The sequence below is a fragment of the Diaphorina citri genome, unplaced genomic scaffold (genome assembly GCF_000475195.1).
Source record: "Diaphorina citri unplaced genomic scaffold, Diaci psyllid genome assembly version 1.1 scaffold1220, whole genome shotgun sequence".
Classification (NCBI taxonomy): Eukaryota; Metazoa; Arthropoda; class Insecta; order Hemiptera; family Psyllidae; genus Diaphorina; species Diaphorina citri.
Window position 1 is genome coordinate 38,775 of NW_007378649.1, and position 14,676 is coordinate 53,450.

The 14,676-nt window shown below is 39.7% G+C and overlaps 1 protein-coding gene across 1 annotated transcript in view; it reads right to left on the reverse strand.

Annotated features, from left to right (window-relative positions):
• The window catches only part of LOC103514760, a 22,414-nt gene extending 9,628 nt beyond the window's left edge, over positions 1–12,786 (reverse strand). The window contains exons 1-2 of the mRNA XM_008479663.2: positions 12,118–12,786; positions 284–505 (exon numbers count right to left, since the gene is read on the reverse strand). Coding sequence (XP_008477885.2) covers positions 284–505; positions 12,118–12,515 — 620 coding nt within the window. The 5' untranslated portion in view covers positions 12,516–12,786. The remainder of the gene's footprint in view (positions 1–283; positions 506–12,117) is intronic.
• Positions 12,787–14,676: the final 1,890 nt, after the last annotated feature.

The following is a 14,676-nucleotide window of genomic DNA, read 5'->3' on the forward strand; positions in this document are numbered from 1 at the left end:
ACGCGACAAAGTGACAGTCTACCTACATCAGAATGCAAATACCCGAATTATGAACTATTACACGTCTGTCTTTATTGTTTTAGCGACTAGCAACGAAGATACCCGATTTCCAGTATATGATGCTCACTACCGATACATAGAAGAAGGTATAGACAGACACTATTCCGCTATTTGTTACTGAACAAGAAGTACCCATCCAGAAATGTCAGCGCGATGTAGAAAGCGGTATGAGCACCGAAACAAGGCAATCATACGTGCAAACACATCACTGACCACTCATTTCTCCTGACGGCAAGTGGTTTCACTAATCATCGCCAACTGATCGATGATATATCGGATCACATGGATGACGATCTCGTACAGAGGAAGCAATGCGATGTTAATTTGGATGACGCAGTGAAGTGCTTTCCCGCTCAAGAGGAGTATGGTGCTGAGGAGCATGATGAAGTCGTAGGATTTGACGAAGATGTTGTGCTTGATCTGGTAGTTGATGATGGTGTTCCGATCGCGCCGCGGGTGAACTTATTACTGATCCTGATCCCTCTGCTAACTCTGATATTTTCGCGCCGCGGGTGAACTTATTACTGATCCTGATCCCTCTGCTAACTCTGATATTTTCGCGCCGCGGGTGAACTTATTTGTGATCCTACTGCTAACTCCCACTATCAAGACCAGCGCAAAGGAAGCAGCTTGCAGTTTCATTGTGTTCTGCATAATAGGTATCAGTTTTGATTTTATGGGTGAGAAGAGTCGTACTTGGATCGCTGGCAGAGTCTGGGGATATTTATTTTATTTATGACCGCTTTGCCATATTGATGCTAAAGTGATATTAAATAAATATGAAAAAAAATCTTATTAACTTTCCATAAGAGTACTGCAGTTATAGGCCCCCTTTTTTAACCCTTTAGAAAACGTAGCTGTGGGAAATTTTCAGTGAGCAAGGTTCACAGAATGTAATGGTCTACTCTGAAATTGTGACCATTGCCATAATATTGACTGTGTCTTTGGAACTTGAGGGTTAACTTGAGAAATAGTTTTTTGTACTAAGGGATTCATTGAAAGTCCCAAGTTCTCAGATACCACAATTTAGATAGTTCTTAAAAAAGCCCTTTGGATAGTTCACAATTTGAATAGCTCTTCTGCATCTCTTTACCATGTCAATCAAGCAATCAACCCATAGATGCAAAGATACTTGTTCCTTCTGAGTCTTCTGACGACAGCTCAGACACCAACACCAACCAAGGGTTGACCATCAAAGTACATACAAAGTGATGGTCTTACAAAGTTAAATATTTGCAATCTATACCCAAGATACAAGGCAAGAGAGGGGGGAACTACCATCATACCAGCGTCCTTCAAAGTGTCATTTATGGCAAATATTTATTTTTATGCCTTGCAGTATGCAGATGTTGCATAAAAAAATCTTTTCTCATCTTTTGTGTGAATCTGCAGACTTTGAGCTTCGAAAGTTGACTTCTTTGTTATGTTTACGACTTGGTCTTATAATGCACGAAATATTCTAAATTGATTTAAGCATAAGCACCAAAACTAGTGACACTGCTGCTCTCTAGTTTCACATTTATATTCCTTTGCAATCGAAGGTGATTACCACGGATATTGTGCAACATAGATGAAAATTCGAAATGTGCAAGAACAGAAGGATCAAGCCTCAATGGTGACACCAAAAGGTCTGGAATATCCTAAAACGATGAAGCGTACAGGGAATTTTAGGGGACATTTAAGGCATAGCAAACCTTTTAGTGATGAAATTAGATTGTTCTAAATTACTCCCCAGATAGTATGTCCTTTCTTGCCAATTTTCCTGGTCTAGAAATGTACCAGTGAAAAAGGCGGTAGTCGGATCTTCAACAAATCTAGGACCTATAAAGGACTGCAGACTTTTATTAGGACCTAGGGAGGACCTTTGTTAGGTAACTCTTCCTGACCTTAATTTGTGGACTCAACCAAAAAAGAACCTCCATGACTGGGAGTTTGGGTTCCAGTAGATATCATTTTGGTAAAACCTCTTGGATGAACAACTCCCGAGTTCAGCAACAAAATGTAGAATGGGTATAAAATTTCCTTGTTTACAATGTACCTCGTCTCAAAGACATCATGAAAAAAAGCTCCAACGTAAGTAGTTGGCTAAAAAAACTTATTAGAATGAAATAATAATGTAATTAAACATGTAATTATTTGAGAACAACTAATTTAATACAATTTAAATGCATAATTAACATTTGTAATTAGCTTTTTATTACGTGAAGATGGGCAGTGGAGGATTATGCGGAATGAATCTAACTACTAGTTACTATGGGCACTATTTTTAGTAGGAAAACGGGAATCGAGTAAATTAGCCACCCTAGTTAGCTTGGTTGGTAGCGCGTCTGCCTTGGAAGCGCTAGGCTGCGGGTTCGATTTCCGCCCGGGGCGGATTTTATCCTGATGGGGTGATGTTCGTTCTCGGAACGGCTGCGGCTTTTCCCTATCCTGTCTTCCTTTTCTCTTCGATTTCGGGACGAGAGGACCGTAGCAGTTACAGTTCCCTCTATCAAACCTCTTTACTTTCACATACATATTCAACACCTGACCAGTGTCATTTCCTCCAATCATATAAGAACTCAGGGTCTTGGTATCCAACCTCTCCGACACTGGTCCAAACGGAATGGTTTTCGAAATTCATTAATTAATGCTAAGTTGAATAATTATTATAATTACGAACACGCAAACACAAGAGTAAGAAGAGAGAGAGGGCGATACAAACGATACACATATTAGGAGAACAGGCCAAGTCCGCGAGCGAGGGAGCTGCTTTCTCTAAGCTTGAAACGAGGAGCTTTGAATATCTTGGAACACGAGGACCATGGACGGTCTGAGGTGGACCACTCACTATCAGGTCCACCTAAGACTGTACACTGTCCGTGGGTTTCAGGGTAGACCTAATAGTGTGTGTGCTCATCAGGTATCAGACAGACCTGTATATCTACCTCTGAGGTCTAAATGATAGTGAATGGCTGGCCTTAGAGGATTGAGGCGAAAGCCCTTACAATCGCCCACCAGGGGTGCTTTGAATATCTTGGAACCCGAGGACCATGGACGGTCTTAGGTTGACCACTCACTATCAGGTCCACCTAAGACTGTACATTGTCCGTGGGTTTCAAGGTAGACCTGATAGTGTGTGTGCTCATCAGGTATCAGGTAGACCTGACAGACGGATCTGATCAGGTGTATATCTACCTCTGAGGTCTAAATGATAGTGAATGGCTGGCCTTAGAGGATTGAGGCGAAAGCCCTTACAATCGCCCCATTCATCTCTGCCAGCCTAGTCAGCTTAGTTGGTAGTGCGTCTGCCTCGTAAGCGCTAGGCCGCGGGTTCGATTCCCGCCCGGGGCGGATTTTATCCTGAATGGATCAGGAACAATAAAAGGCACTTGAATATGCCGCGGACGAAGCGAGGTCCTCTTGGATATGTTTACTCTCAGAGTGGTGGATTGTTAATGAGTGGAAATGGGGCTCTTCAGGTGGAGGATAGTTGGCCTGAGCGCGAAGGAATAAAAGAACAAAGAAGATAAGTCCCTTCTTTTTGCATGCATGCATTGCAGAATGGATGCAAACAAGGAATGTTTACTCTCAGAGTGGTGGATTCTTAATGAGTGGAAATGGGGCTCTTCAGGTGGAGGATAGTTGGCCTGAGCGCGAAGGAATAAAAGAACAAAGAAGATAAGTCCCTTCTTGTCTGGACTGCTGTGGTCATTTGCCGAGAATTTTTTGGGTCTCGTCGTCAACAAATTGGCTTTAATGTGTTCTGTCCTGAGCCTCCCCTTGAAAGGGTTTCAGATTGTCCTCGCCCTTTTGGTACGTCCATAATAATCCAAATTGCTACCCCAATTCACCAAGTCCGTACGGATAAACAGAAACCTAAAACAACCAATGCAATGTGAATTAAACTGAGTTTACTTTCAGAAGTTGAGATTTTTTGGGTCTCGTCGTCAACAAATTGACTTTAATGTGTTCTGTCCTGAGCCTCTCCTTGAAAGGGTTTCAGATTGTCTTCGACCTTTTGGTACGTCCATAATAATCCAAATTGTTATCCCAATTCACCAAGTCCGTACGGATAAACAGAAACCTAAAACAACCAATGAAATGTGAATTAAACTGAGTTTACTTTCAGAAGTTGAGGAAAATGACCTGATGGTCAATTCTCAGCTTTTGATAACAACCAACCATCCTCTGCTTGAAAATAACAAGCACAAGTCCTCACGGTGGTTGACTGCAGTTCAGGACGAGCCAATTAAACATGACTAGAGACCATCACCCTGTTGTACGGCTGATAAAAGAGATATAGTCCCTATTCTGTCATCATCTTTCGGCTATAGCTAAAGCCGCTACAACAACAACAACAACAACAACAACAACAACAACAACAACAACAACAACAACCAACCACTTTCAGAACTTTAGACTCTTTAGAGTTTAGAGCAAGCGTTGAGACAAAGCCCCACCGCGCGCCTCCAAAGTTCCATTCTGATCATTATTTAATGTAATATATTAAATTTAAATACCTCCGTATGAAATGTACACAACAGATATGTACACGAGTTAATGTTTGCGCTCGCAGGTATATTAAACTTCATGACCAATATATCATCAGACTCAGGCTCGTATCAACCCAATAATTAAATTTACAATTTATATCATTCATCTGAGAAGTTAGAAGTTCCCTCTGAACTAAATACGTTTATTTGCTTTGGAATACGCTTAGGTTAGGTTAAATGTTTGGTTTTAAAAGACATTAAATACCTAGAGGAGGCAGTTGAGATTCCTAACCTACAAAACAACCTACGCATGGTTCAACACTTCAGGTTATTATATCAAAGATTTGAAACGAACTTTATTATTATATTAAAGTTGGTCTGTGATTTCTGTATAGTTTAGGTTCAAACATTGGTAAATAGATTTAAAATGTACTTTATTATTATAGTTAGGCTGTGTAGTTTAGGTTCAAACATTGGTATTATCCGACGTTGAAAATTAAATTAGTATTGTGGGTTTTCTCGCTCAGATGAGGGACACACTACGGAATGGGATGGGCCTGTTAGGACACAGACCCACAAAGTCTAATGAAACAGATGTTTATCAATTATCACTATAAAGCTGTGTCCACACATAATCGATGGCCGTCGTGTCGACTAAAGTCTTCCCTACTGCCTCGACAACATAGATTCCTCTTCGATCGACGGTCATCGACTATGTGTGGAGTGTTATTTAGTGTTAGGTTAGGTATTGTTTAAACATAAAACATGAATACTAAACGTGTTTAATACAGAAAACAAAATAAATACGTCTTTTTTTTTACATTCAGAAAAATATTAACAGTATGTTTCTCTCTTTACCTTTTTTACTTTCTATTACAGTATATGTATAGTACACTTAATATTACAGTATAGCAAAGTTTTACTAGTAATGAGAAAGTATTGCAATCGGTCCAAATTTTCAAAATCGGGAAATGTGTGGAAATATCCCTTTTGGAGTCCCCTGATTCCAAAGAAAGTGGTTTTTAGCCCATGGTCTGTACGGATGTAAGTACTTCTACAGGTTTAAAAGGGAAAAGGTGGTACATATACAAAATATCTCAAATACGTATGTAATATTCCGCAAATGTAATAGAAAGACGTGTGATGTTCACACCAGATTTTTTTTTTTTCTCTCTCTCTCTTTAACGACCAACTAATTTAATCGTTTTCTTCGAGCTCTTCTCCATCTTCTCGCTTAAAGAGGACAGATTTTCAAAATCGGGAAATGTGTGGAAATATCCCTTTTGGAGTCCCCTGATACCAAAGAACGTGGTTTTTAGCCCATGGTCTGTACGGATGTAAGTACTTCTACTGCTTCTACAGGTTTAAAAGGGAAAAGGTGGTACATATACAAAATATCTCAAATACCGCAAATACGTATGTAATATTCCGCAAATGTAATAGAAAGTCGTGTGATGTTCACACCAGATTTTTTTTTTCTCTCTCTCTCTTTAACGACCAACTAATTTAATCGTTTTCTTCGAGCTCTTCTCCATCTTCTCGCTTAAAGAGGACATTCTCTCTCTCTCTTTAACGACCAACTAATTTAATCGTTTTCTTCGAGCTCTTCTCCATCTTCTCGCTTAAAGAGGACATTAATTTCTTTCCTTGTATTATTAGGTAGGTATACAATTTATACGCATACGGGGTGGCTAATGTCCAGCACGTTTATTCTGGTGTTGATGGGTTTGTCATTGTTTAACTGCCAAAGGTTTCAGGTCGTTTTACCCTCCATTCGGCGATAAGCTACCCGCCTCCTCACATCACCCTCAACCAGCCTGAGTGACGCCGGAAAAAAGCCAGCAGCACGCTATTGTCCAGAGGGTCACCGGATACCACATCCGGATACCAACCACGAGAGAAACTCTTTGGATTTCAGTCAACCTCTAAAGGTGTGTCCAAACATAGTCGACCGGGCCTTCGATCGATGTCGACTGAACCGTCCACACTGCCTCGACAACATATGTAGATTCACCTCGTCGATCGACGGCTGATGGACTATGTTTGGACACACCTCAATACCTCTTTGTTCCGGGATTTGGAAAGCCTTTTCTGATTGCATCGGTAAGTTTGTTACTTGGTTACTTCCAGATCAATTATTGGCGTCTCTCTGACACCGTTGTGGACTTTCGCATATCGTACAACCTCAGGTAGGTATGTGTTCATCATTATTTCTAATTTCTAGTCTTGGTTATTTTTTCTTTATTAAAAAAAACACAAGAGTTAATCAGCCACTGTGTCAATCAAGGCGTTAAAATGTAGTTATTATTTATGATTTTGTTTGTATAGATATTTTCTGATTGACAAGGAATGTGATATCAGCAAAGGAAGTTGGAATTGAGGACAATTTTGATTTGTGCACGTGAGTATTCGGGATAATTGCCACGCTCGATGGCGCTTAACCTCAAATCCCTATAATGAGCTGGATTGAAGTGGTGTACAGGTTGATGAGTAAGAACTCGTATCCAGACTCGACCCTAACATCAAAGATGAGTGTCCACTGAGCCCCCAGAGCCCCATTGACACCAACCATCTTTTCAACTGCCCGGCAAACCCTACCAGCCTAACACCACTTGATCTCTGGACAAGTCCAACCCAGGTTGTCTCCTTCCTGGAGTTCAAGACAGAGAGGGAGTGTGGAGAGGAACAGTAGTCCGCTGCCGCTGCTACAACAACAACAACAACAACAACAACAACAACAACAACAACAACAACAAACATATACAGGTGAATGAGTAAGAACTCGTATCCAGACTCGACCCTAACATCAAAGATGAGTGTCCACAGAGCCCCACATGACACCAACTATCTTTTCAACTGCCCGGCAAACCCCACCAGCCTAACACCACTTGATCTCTGGACAAGTCCAACCCAGGTTGCCTCCTTCCTGGAGTTCATGACAGAGAGGGAGTGTGGAGAGGAACAGTAGTCCGCTGCCGCTGCTACAACAACAACAACAACAACAACAAAACATGAGTAAGAACTGTAACTTGTGTCATCGTATGAGTCAGTGAAGAAAGCATGACCCATCCTGTATAATTGATGTTATCATTTAAATAATAATACAAAACGTTTAATTTAGATGTATATTGTATGAGTCAGTGAAGAAAGCATGACCCATCCTGTATAATTGATGTTATCATTTAAATAATAATACAAAACGTTTAATTTAGATGTATATTTATATCTAATTTGTGATTTTTATCTTTGTGTACCTTTATATATATTTTTTATTTCATCCTACAGTCTATTATTCTTTTTCTCTGCCTCCACACCTTTCCTTCTAATATATTTATCATTTTGATTATGTTTTCAATGTTTGTTTGATTATCCATTTTAATCTTTCACATTTTTATCTGGTCTTTTACATCTTAACTTGTTTGGTTGGGTGCATTCTCTGTGGACACATGTGTCGTAGGGATTTATATTTGGTTTTTTGTTGGTTTTAACAAGTTGAGATATCACGGCAAAAGATGGATGGTTTCCAGGCTGATTATTGTGTTTAGAAGGAGATTAGGGATGTTGTTTTGATCTGACGGAACTTGGTGCCAATGTTTCCTTTTGAAAGGGATATTTTTCCTTTAAAAGGTAGGAAATGGAATTTCTTTCCCTTCTGTAGGATAAGGAAGTTAAAAAGGAATAACAGGCTGGTGAACCCCAAATTTTAAGTAAAAGCTGTGCCTAAAGAGGGTTTTTTCAGGTGAGTTCTGGACCTTGTAGAGTGCTTTCTATTGAGAAAATAACTTAGAAAGCTGGATCGTTAGCGACATGATGTATCAAAATTTATTGATACTTCTGATGGAACTTATCATTCCATTTAATAGAGAGTAATTAGAGTAAACAATCAATAGAATTTTATTGATGAGCTGCCCAAACAGAATGACAGCATACTACTCAGACAGACTTGTTAAAACACACCATTTTTCCCTATATTTACTCATGATTTTCTATTGCTTCAATGACACTCTTTTATATTGCTGATACAACAGTCATGTTGTTGGTTACAGCATACAAAATACCCCATATAGACAAACACAGTGTAAAAATACACCATGTTAGAATGTACAAAGAAACCTCATAAAAGCTAATCTTTTTCCATTATTTTCATCGTCTTGTCTTATTTCCTTCAGAACCCAATTATCTCCAAAGTACCCAATAAAATTCTCGTGTTAAAGGATAAATAACCCCCTCCTGTAAAATTTTACTTGTTGTGGTGTTAAATAAACAATAATCACTTTTGTGTGAAAGATCATAGATTATAGATATCGATCCAACCCAACCATAACCACCTCTATCTCTATATCAATTCCAGATCTAAATTTTCTGATTCCTATAAGTCTCCCTCGTCCAATATTCGATTGGGAAAAGAATCTAGCTTGGAAAAGAGGCAGTAAAAACCTCTTTAATACAGAACATAAAAATTGGTTTAATAGACATGTTAATGTTAAATATGTTCAAGTGTTTAATAAAATTAGAGACACAAGTAGGAGTGTATAATTATTTCATTAATGGTCGAACATTAGCATTTTCCAACATGGAAAAAAAAAATGATTCGATTATTTATACTACTTAAGTATGCATTTGAAAACAATACGCCCTGCTCTCCCCCTTCCTCTATTTCTCTTGCTTTTCTTCTCTCTCTTTCCCTCTCTCTCTCTCTCTCTCTCTCTCTCTCTCTCTCTCTCTACAGACGAAAGCTATAGGTTCATAATATTGAAAATCACACCAACGTTCGTCCTCCCAAATTAGGTTTTTGGTTCACATCCTGAAAAAATGGGTTCCTGTTTTTGGTTCTTCAGACAAAAGCTATGTTCATAATATTGAAAATCACACCAACGTTCGTCCTCCCAAATTAGGTTTTTGGTTCGCATCCTGAAAAAATGGGTTCCTGTTTTTGGTTCTTCTTCTTCTTCTCCTCCTCCTCCTCCTCTTCATCCTCCCCCCCCCTCCTCCTCCTCCTCCTTTTACTTTTGTCATTCGCCATTAGCCCTAGCTTAGATCGGGAATTTCAAATCAGCTCCTATTCATAATATTGAAAATCACACCAACGTTCGTCCTCCCAAATTAGGTTTTTGGTTCACATCCTGAAAAAATGGGTTCCTGTTTTTGGTTCTTCTTCTTCTTCTCCTCCCCCTCCTCCTCCTTTTACTTTTGTCATTCGCCATTAGCCCTAGCTTAGATCGGGAATTTCAAATCAGCTCCTACAAAGAGAAACAAGGTACCACCCGCTATAAAAAGAAGTTTGGGCCTCGCGGGTAATCTAACATTTGTACTTCTACGTTTAACTTTACACAAATACATTCATTATCATTTGTATCATTTCAAATATTATTGTTTCTGACTAAACCTCGTTTTAAATATTCATCTCTCAAGACACGTTATGTTAGTGTGAACCAATAAATTACAACGTGGTTTAAAAATTATTTTATTTCGTATTTACCAATTCAAACTGTTTTCTTAGATACCTAGGTTAATATTGTTTTAAGGCATTATTTATTTGGTGTTAGAGTTGCGTGCTTTAGGCTCTCCTAACATGCAGATAGAAGGGCCGTTTTTAGGTACAAGGAATATATGGTTTCCATCATAGAAGGGAAGACAAGGAAGAGGCAGACCACGACTGAATTACATCGATCAAATTGTGAAGTACTCCGGGAGCAGCTCTTACACGGAGATGAAGACGAAAACATCAAATAGAGACGAGTGGTGAACTACAAACCAAGCCTAATTTTTAGGTACAACGAATATATGGTTTCCGTCATAGAAGGGAAGACAAGGAAGAGGCAGACCACGACTGAATTACGTCGATCAAGTTGTGAAGTACTCCGGGAGCAGCTCTTACACGGAGATGAAGACGAAAACATCAAATAGAGACGAGTGGCGATCGACAAACCAATCCTAAGAGTGATAAACATGATGATGATTTAGGTACATTCTTCTTCTTCTTTCACTGCAACTTTTCCCACTCTTATTTGGGGTCGGTGTTACCCTCCTTTATCCTACCCCTCCATACCCTCCCAATGCCTCCTCCCTTCTCCATCCTATTTCTCTCGAGAGTCTCGAGTCTTTCTTAATCTCAAGTACATTGATAGATGCTAAACATACCTAGGTACATATAAATACATAGCTAGAGACTAAAAGTATATAAATACGTTAAGTACATAATGCACGTACGAAACATAGATAAAGACCAAAGATTGTCTTGCTCACACATTCTCCAAATTCCCACTCTCTCCCAGCGCAGTCGCCCAAAAGGAATTTTAATATGGGCATCCTTTTTAAGCAAAGATTTAAATTCTTCGCTTGTAAAAAGTGTTGGAGAGAAGATTTATATTTCTCCCAAACTTCTCCACTTCCTTTGTTCGCAGGATGTCCACATCAATCAATTTCCAAGCTCATTACTCCATGGCCCGAGGTTTCAGCGTTTAATCCCATTTGTCTATGTTCGGGACTTTGGCGTTCCTTAATTTGTTTTCGAACACCAACTAGTTTTGTTTCTTTTATTAAAACAACAAATAAATTAATATTTTTGTTTCTTTTACTTTTATTGAAACACCAAATAAATTAAAAACGCTCCTAATGAGAGGTCGAAAAATTTCCCCCAATTATAATTTTATTCATAGGTGTTTTTATTTATGTTTCAAAATGTTTTGTTTGTATTTAAAAATCCAATGTGAAGGTTTTGAGTTCTGGTTAAAACCAACCTCAGTGATGTAGTGGTTAGCACGGCGGACTCTGAATCTGGAGGTTGGTGGTTCGAGTCCAAGTCAAGTCATAAAATTTAGCGTAGTGTATTAAGCGAGGAACGACATTTGTGACAAGCATTTATGCTCAGCACAATTAAAATTCCTTCGTCTTCTTCTTCTTCTTCTTTTTTTTTTGAGTTCTGGAGGAAGTGTCAAATTAACTCGTCCGTGCCAGCGGCGATAGCACGTTAAATACATCAGTTTCTAATGGGTCACTGAATCAAAGTTGAGTGAGGTTGGTATCCGGAAGGGTGACCATTTAGACAATCGGTTGCTGCTGGATTTTCCCGGCCGAATCAGACTAGGAGAGGTTAATATCTGTGGTAGGTATTCACCATAATGATAAGTAGGTAGGTACCTAGGTAGGAATGTACGACTCAGATACCTTTACTCGACCACTACTGAACTCTCGTGTTGAAATTAGGAACTAACAGCAGTTGTTACTGCGTGGCAAGCTTGATAAGAGAACAAATTGTGAGTATCTCTGAATAAAAAGTGCGTCCCTTATCAGCTGTAGTGAATTTATCTGATCAGCTGTGTAAAGTTTTCAATGAGTTGGATACTCTATCCTGCTGCACTCTAGTGCCGAAACTGAGAATCAACTGCAACTGTCACGGATTAGAGAACCAAATCTGCGTCTAGATAAAAAGTGCGTCCTTTTTCTGTTATCGGAGATAACTGTTACTAGAGTTAGGTATTATCTGGAAGCCTAAAAGCCTCAAAGTGTTAGTCCGATTTCAATTAATACATTCCGACACTAGTTTAACACGCAAAATCAAGGTTAAACTTGAAACTTCACGATGGCATGCATTTGAGTGTACATGAGTCCTGGACGGTTCCTAGAGATGGCGCTGTTGCTCAGGTTGAACAGAAGGTCCTTGTTCTGTTTGAACTCACGATCTATAAGTGACTTCTCTCCAACTGAAGAATGTAGCGGTCTTGAAGGATCTTTGTGAGACGGTCTGGAAGGATCTGTGAATTTAACGTTCTGCGACCCTTCCTTGGTGGCGTTCTCTTCAAAGTTGGCGAATCCCACATCGAAGTTGACGAATTTTCTCTTGGAGATGTTGGAGAGGGATTTGGACGTGATGCTCTCGATGGAATCGTTGTCGGAATCACTCTGGTCTTCCATGAGAAATTGGTTGTTGACATCGCGTGACGATTGGTCGCAGATGGCGCACAGAACATCGTCTTTCATTCTCACCCCGGTACAATGGTAAGAAGTAGTTAAAGTACCCCGGGTACAATGGTCAATTGGTCATCCACTGGTATCAACCTCCAGACTTCGACACTTCGCGAGGTTTTTATTTACTCAGTAATTTTCGGTGCAAATTTAAAATGTGTTTTCTTCCAGACAGAACACACGAGGAATTTAAAGAACCGGTTCCAGATTGTGAGGGAAAGTGTGGGTGTGAAATTTTTGGCCATGAAATGTGGTAGCTGTGGATTTCGGATTCCCGGATACCAGCGGGATCACATCAGTCAGTTGGATGAATTTCATAGTCCTGTGCAGATTTTCCAAAGGAGTTATAAGCAAGATCAGGAGGGTACCAATTTAGCTTCAACTGAGTCCCTGCTTCACCTGAGTACATGTCACATTCTCATTTAAATGGGTAAGAGGCCGAGCGGACCAAGTCCAAAAATTGACTTTTCGAGTATTGTATATCGTTGGAAACAGCACGAAAAGATCTTCTTTTTACTTTTTAATTGGTTTCTAACTTCCCTTTAGTGTTGAAATGAGAGTAAAAACAAAATGGCCATCTCTATTCAAACTTAGGCTAATCCTAAACTTTAACTCCTGCATTTATCTCAAAACGCTTTTTTTGGACCTAATCCTCTCTGTCTCTTAGCTATTCATTCGTGTCAGACAATGACCACATAAGAACGCTCTAAAAATTACGTGGACAGGTCAAAGTGAGTTCATCGTTCATTGTATCTTAGGCCCCGATGGATAAATGCTTCAAAGATGATTTCATGCGGAAGCATCTAAACTCTGGCCCTGTGTGATGAACGTTGACTTTCTGTGACATTTTTTTTCAGGGGCAAAATGATACTAATTGGAGGGATCAGATTTTTCATATATACCAATGGGAAACAAAGTCTTACTGATTTTATTTGGAGGGCAAAGCTCGAGATTTCCGCCGCACCCTGTATGCTCGCCAAGTTCTAATATGCACACACAATATAAACTACTCCGTCAATAATATATTACGTGACCTTTCAGCCCCGGACCTAATCATAAGGTCAACGAATATATCGATACAAAATACATACATCCCGAGACTAATAATAATGTAAACAGCATGCACGACATAAACCCCAACACTTTCTCTCGAGTACACCACACAGCATTTATCATTAGGGTTCCATATTTTTTTCAGGGGCAAAATGATACTAATTTTAGGGATCAGATTTTTCCCATATACCAATGGGAAACAAAGTCTTACTGATTTTATTTGGAGGGCAAAGCTCGAGATTTCCGCCGCACCCTGTATGCTCGCCAAGTTCTAATATGCACACACAATATAAACTACTCCGTCAATAATATATTACGTGACCTTTCAGCCCCGGACCTAATCATAAGGTCAACAAATATATCGATACAAAATACATACATCCCGAAACTAATAATAATGTAAACAGCATGCACGACATAAACCCCAACACTTTCTCTCGAGTACACCACACAGCATTTATCATTAGGGTTCCATGGGGTTCAATGGGCGTAAATTAGTATACCACTTAAACCACTATCCCAGCTTGGAGTACTACTCCTTGTTTAGACTGCGGGAGTAAAACTACTTTTCAGTCTCATTCTGGCAGGATAAATAAGGTAATTAAAGTATATTCTATTCTACTCTGTCTTTTGTTGATGCACACTTTAATAATAATATTAATAATAACATGAGGGAGGCGGGAAAAGTCGAACGCGATTGCCCAGAACGTCGTCCATCCAGATACCAACCATGCGTGACGGTCCCTAATCCTAACATTAAGTGATCCCTTGGAAACTGGTGCTGCAATCTGGTACATTCTACGTGCTATCTTCGCGCCGCGGGTGAACTTATTACTGATCCTGATCCCTCTGCTAACTCTGCTATCTTCGCGCCGCGGGTGAACTTATTACATCTTTTGTTGACGCACACTTTAATATAATAATAATATGAGGGAGGCGGGAAAAGTCGAACGCGATTGCCCAGAACGTCGTCCATCCAGATATACCAATCACGCGTGACGGTCCCTAATCCTAACATTAAGGTCTTTTGTTGACGCACACTTTAATAATAATAATATGAGGAAGGCGGGAAAAGTCGAACGCGATTGCCCAGAACGTCGTCCATCCAGATATACCAATCACG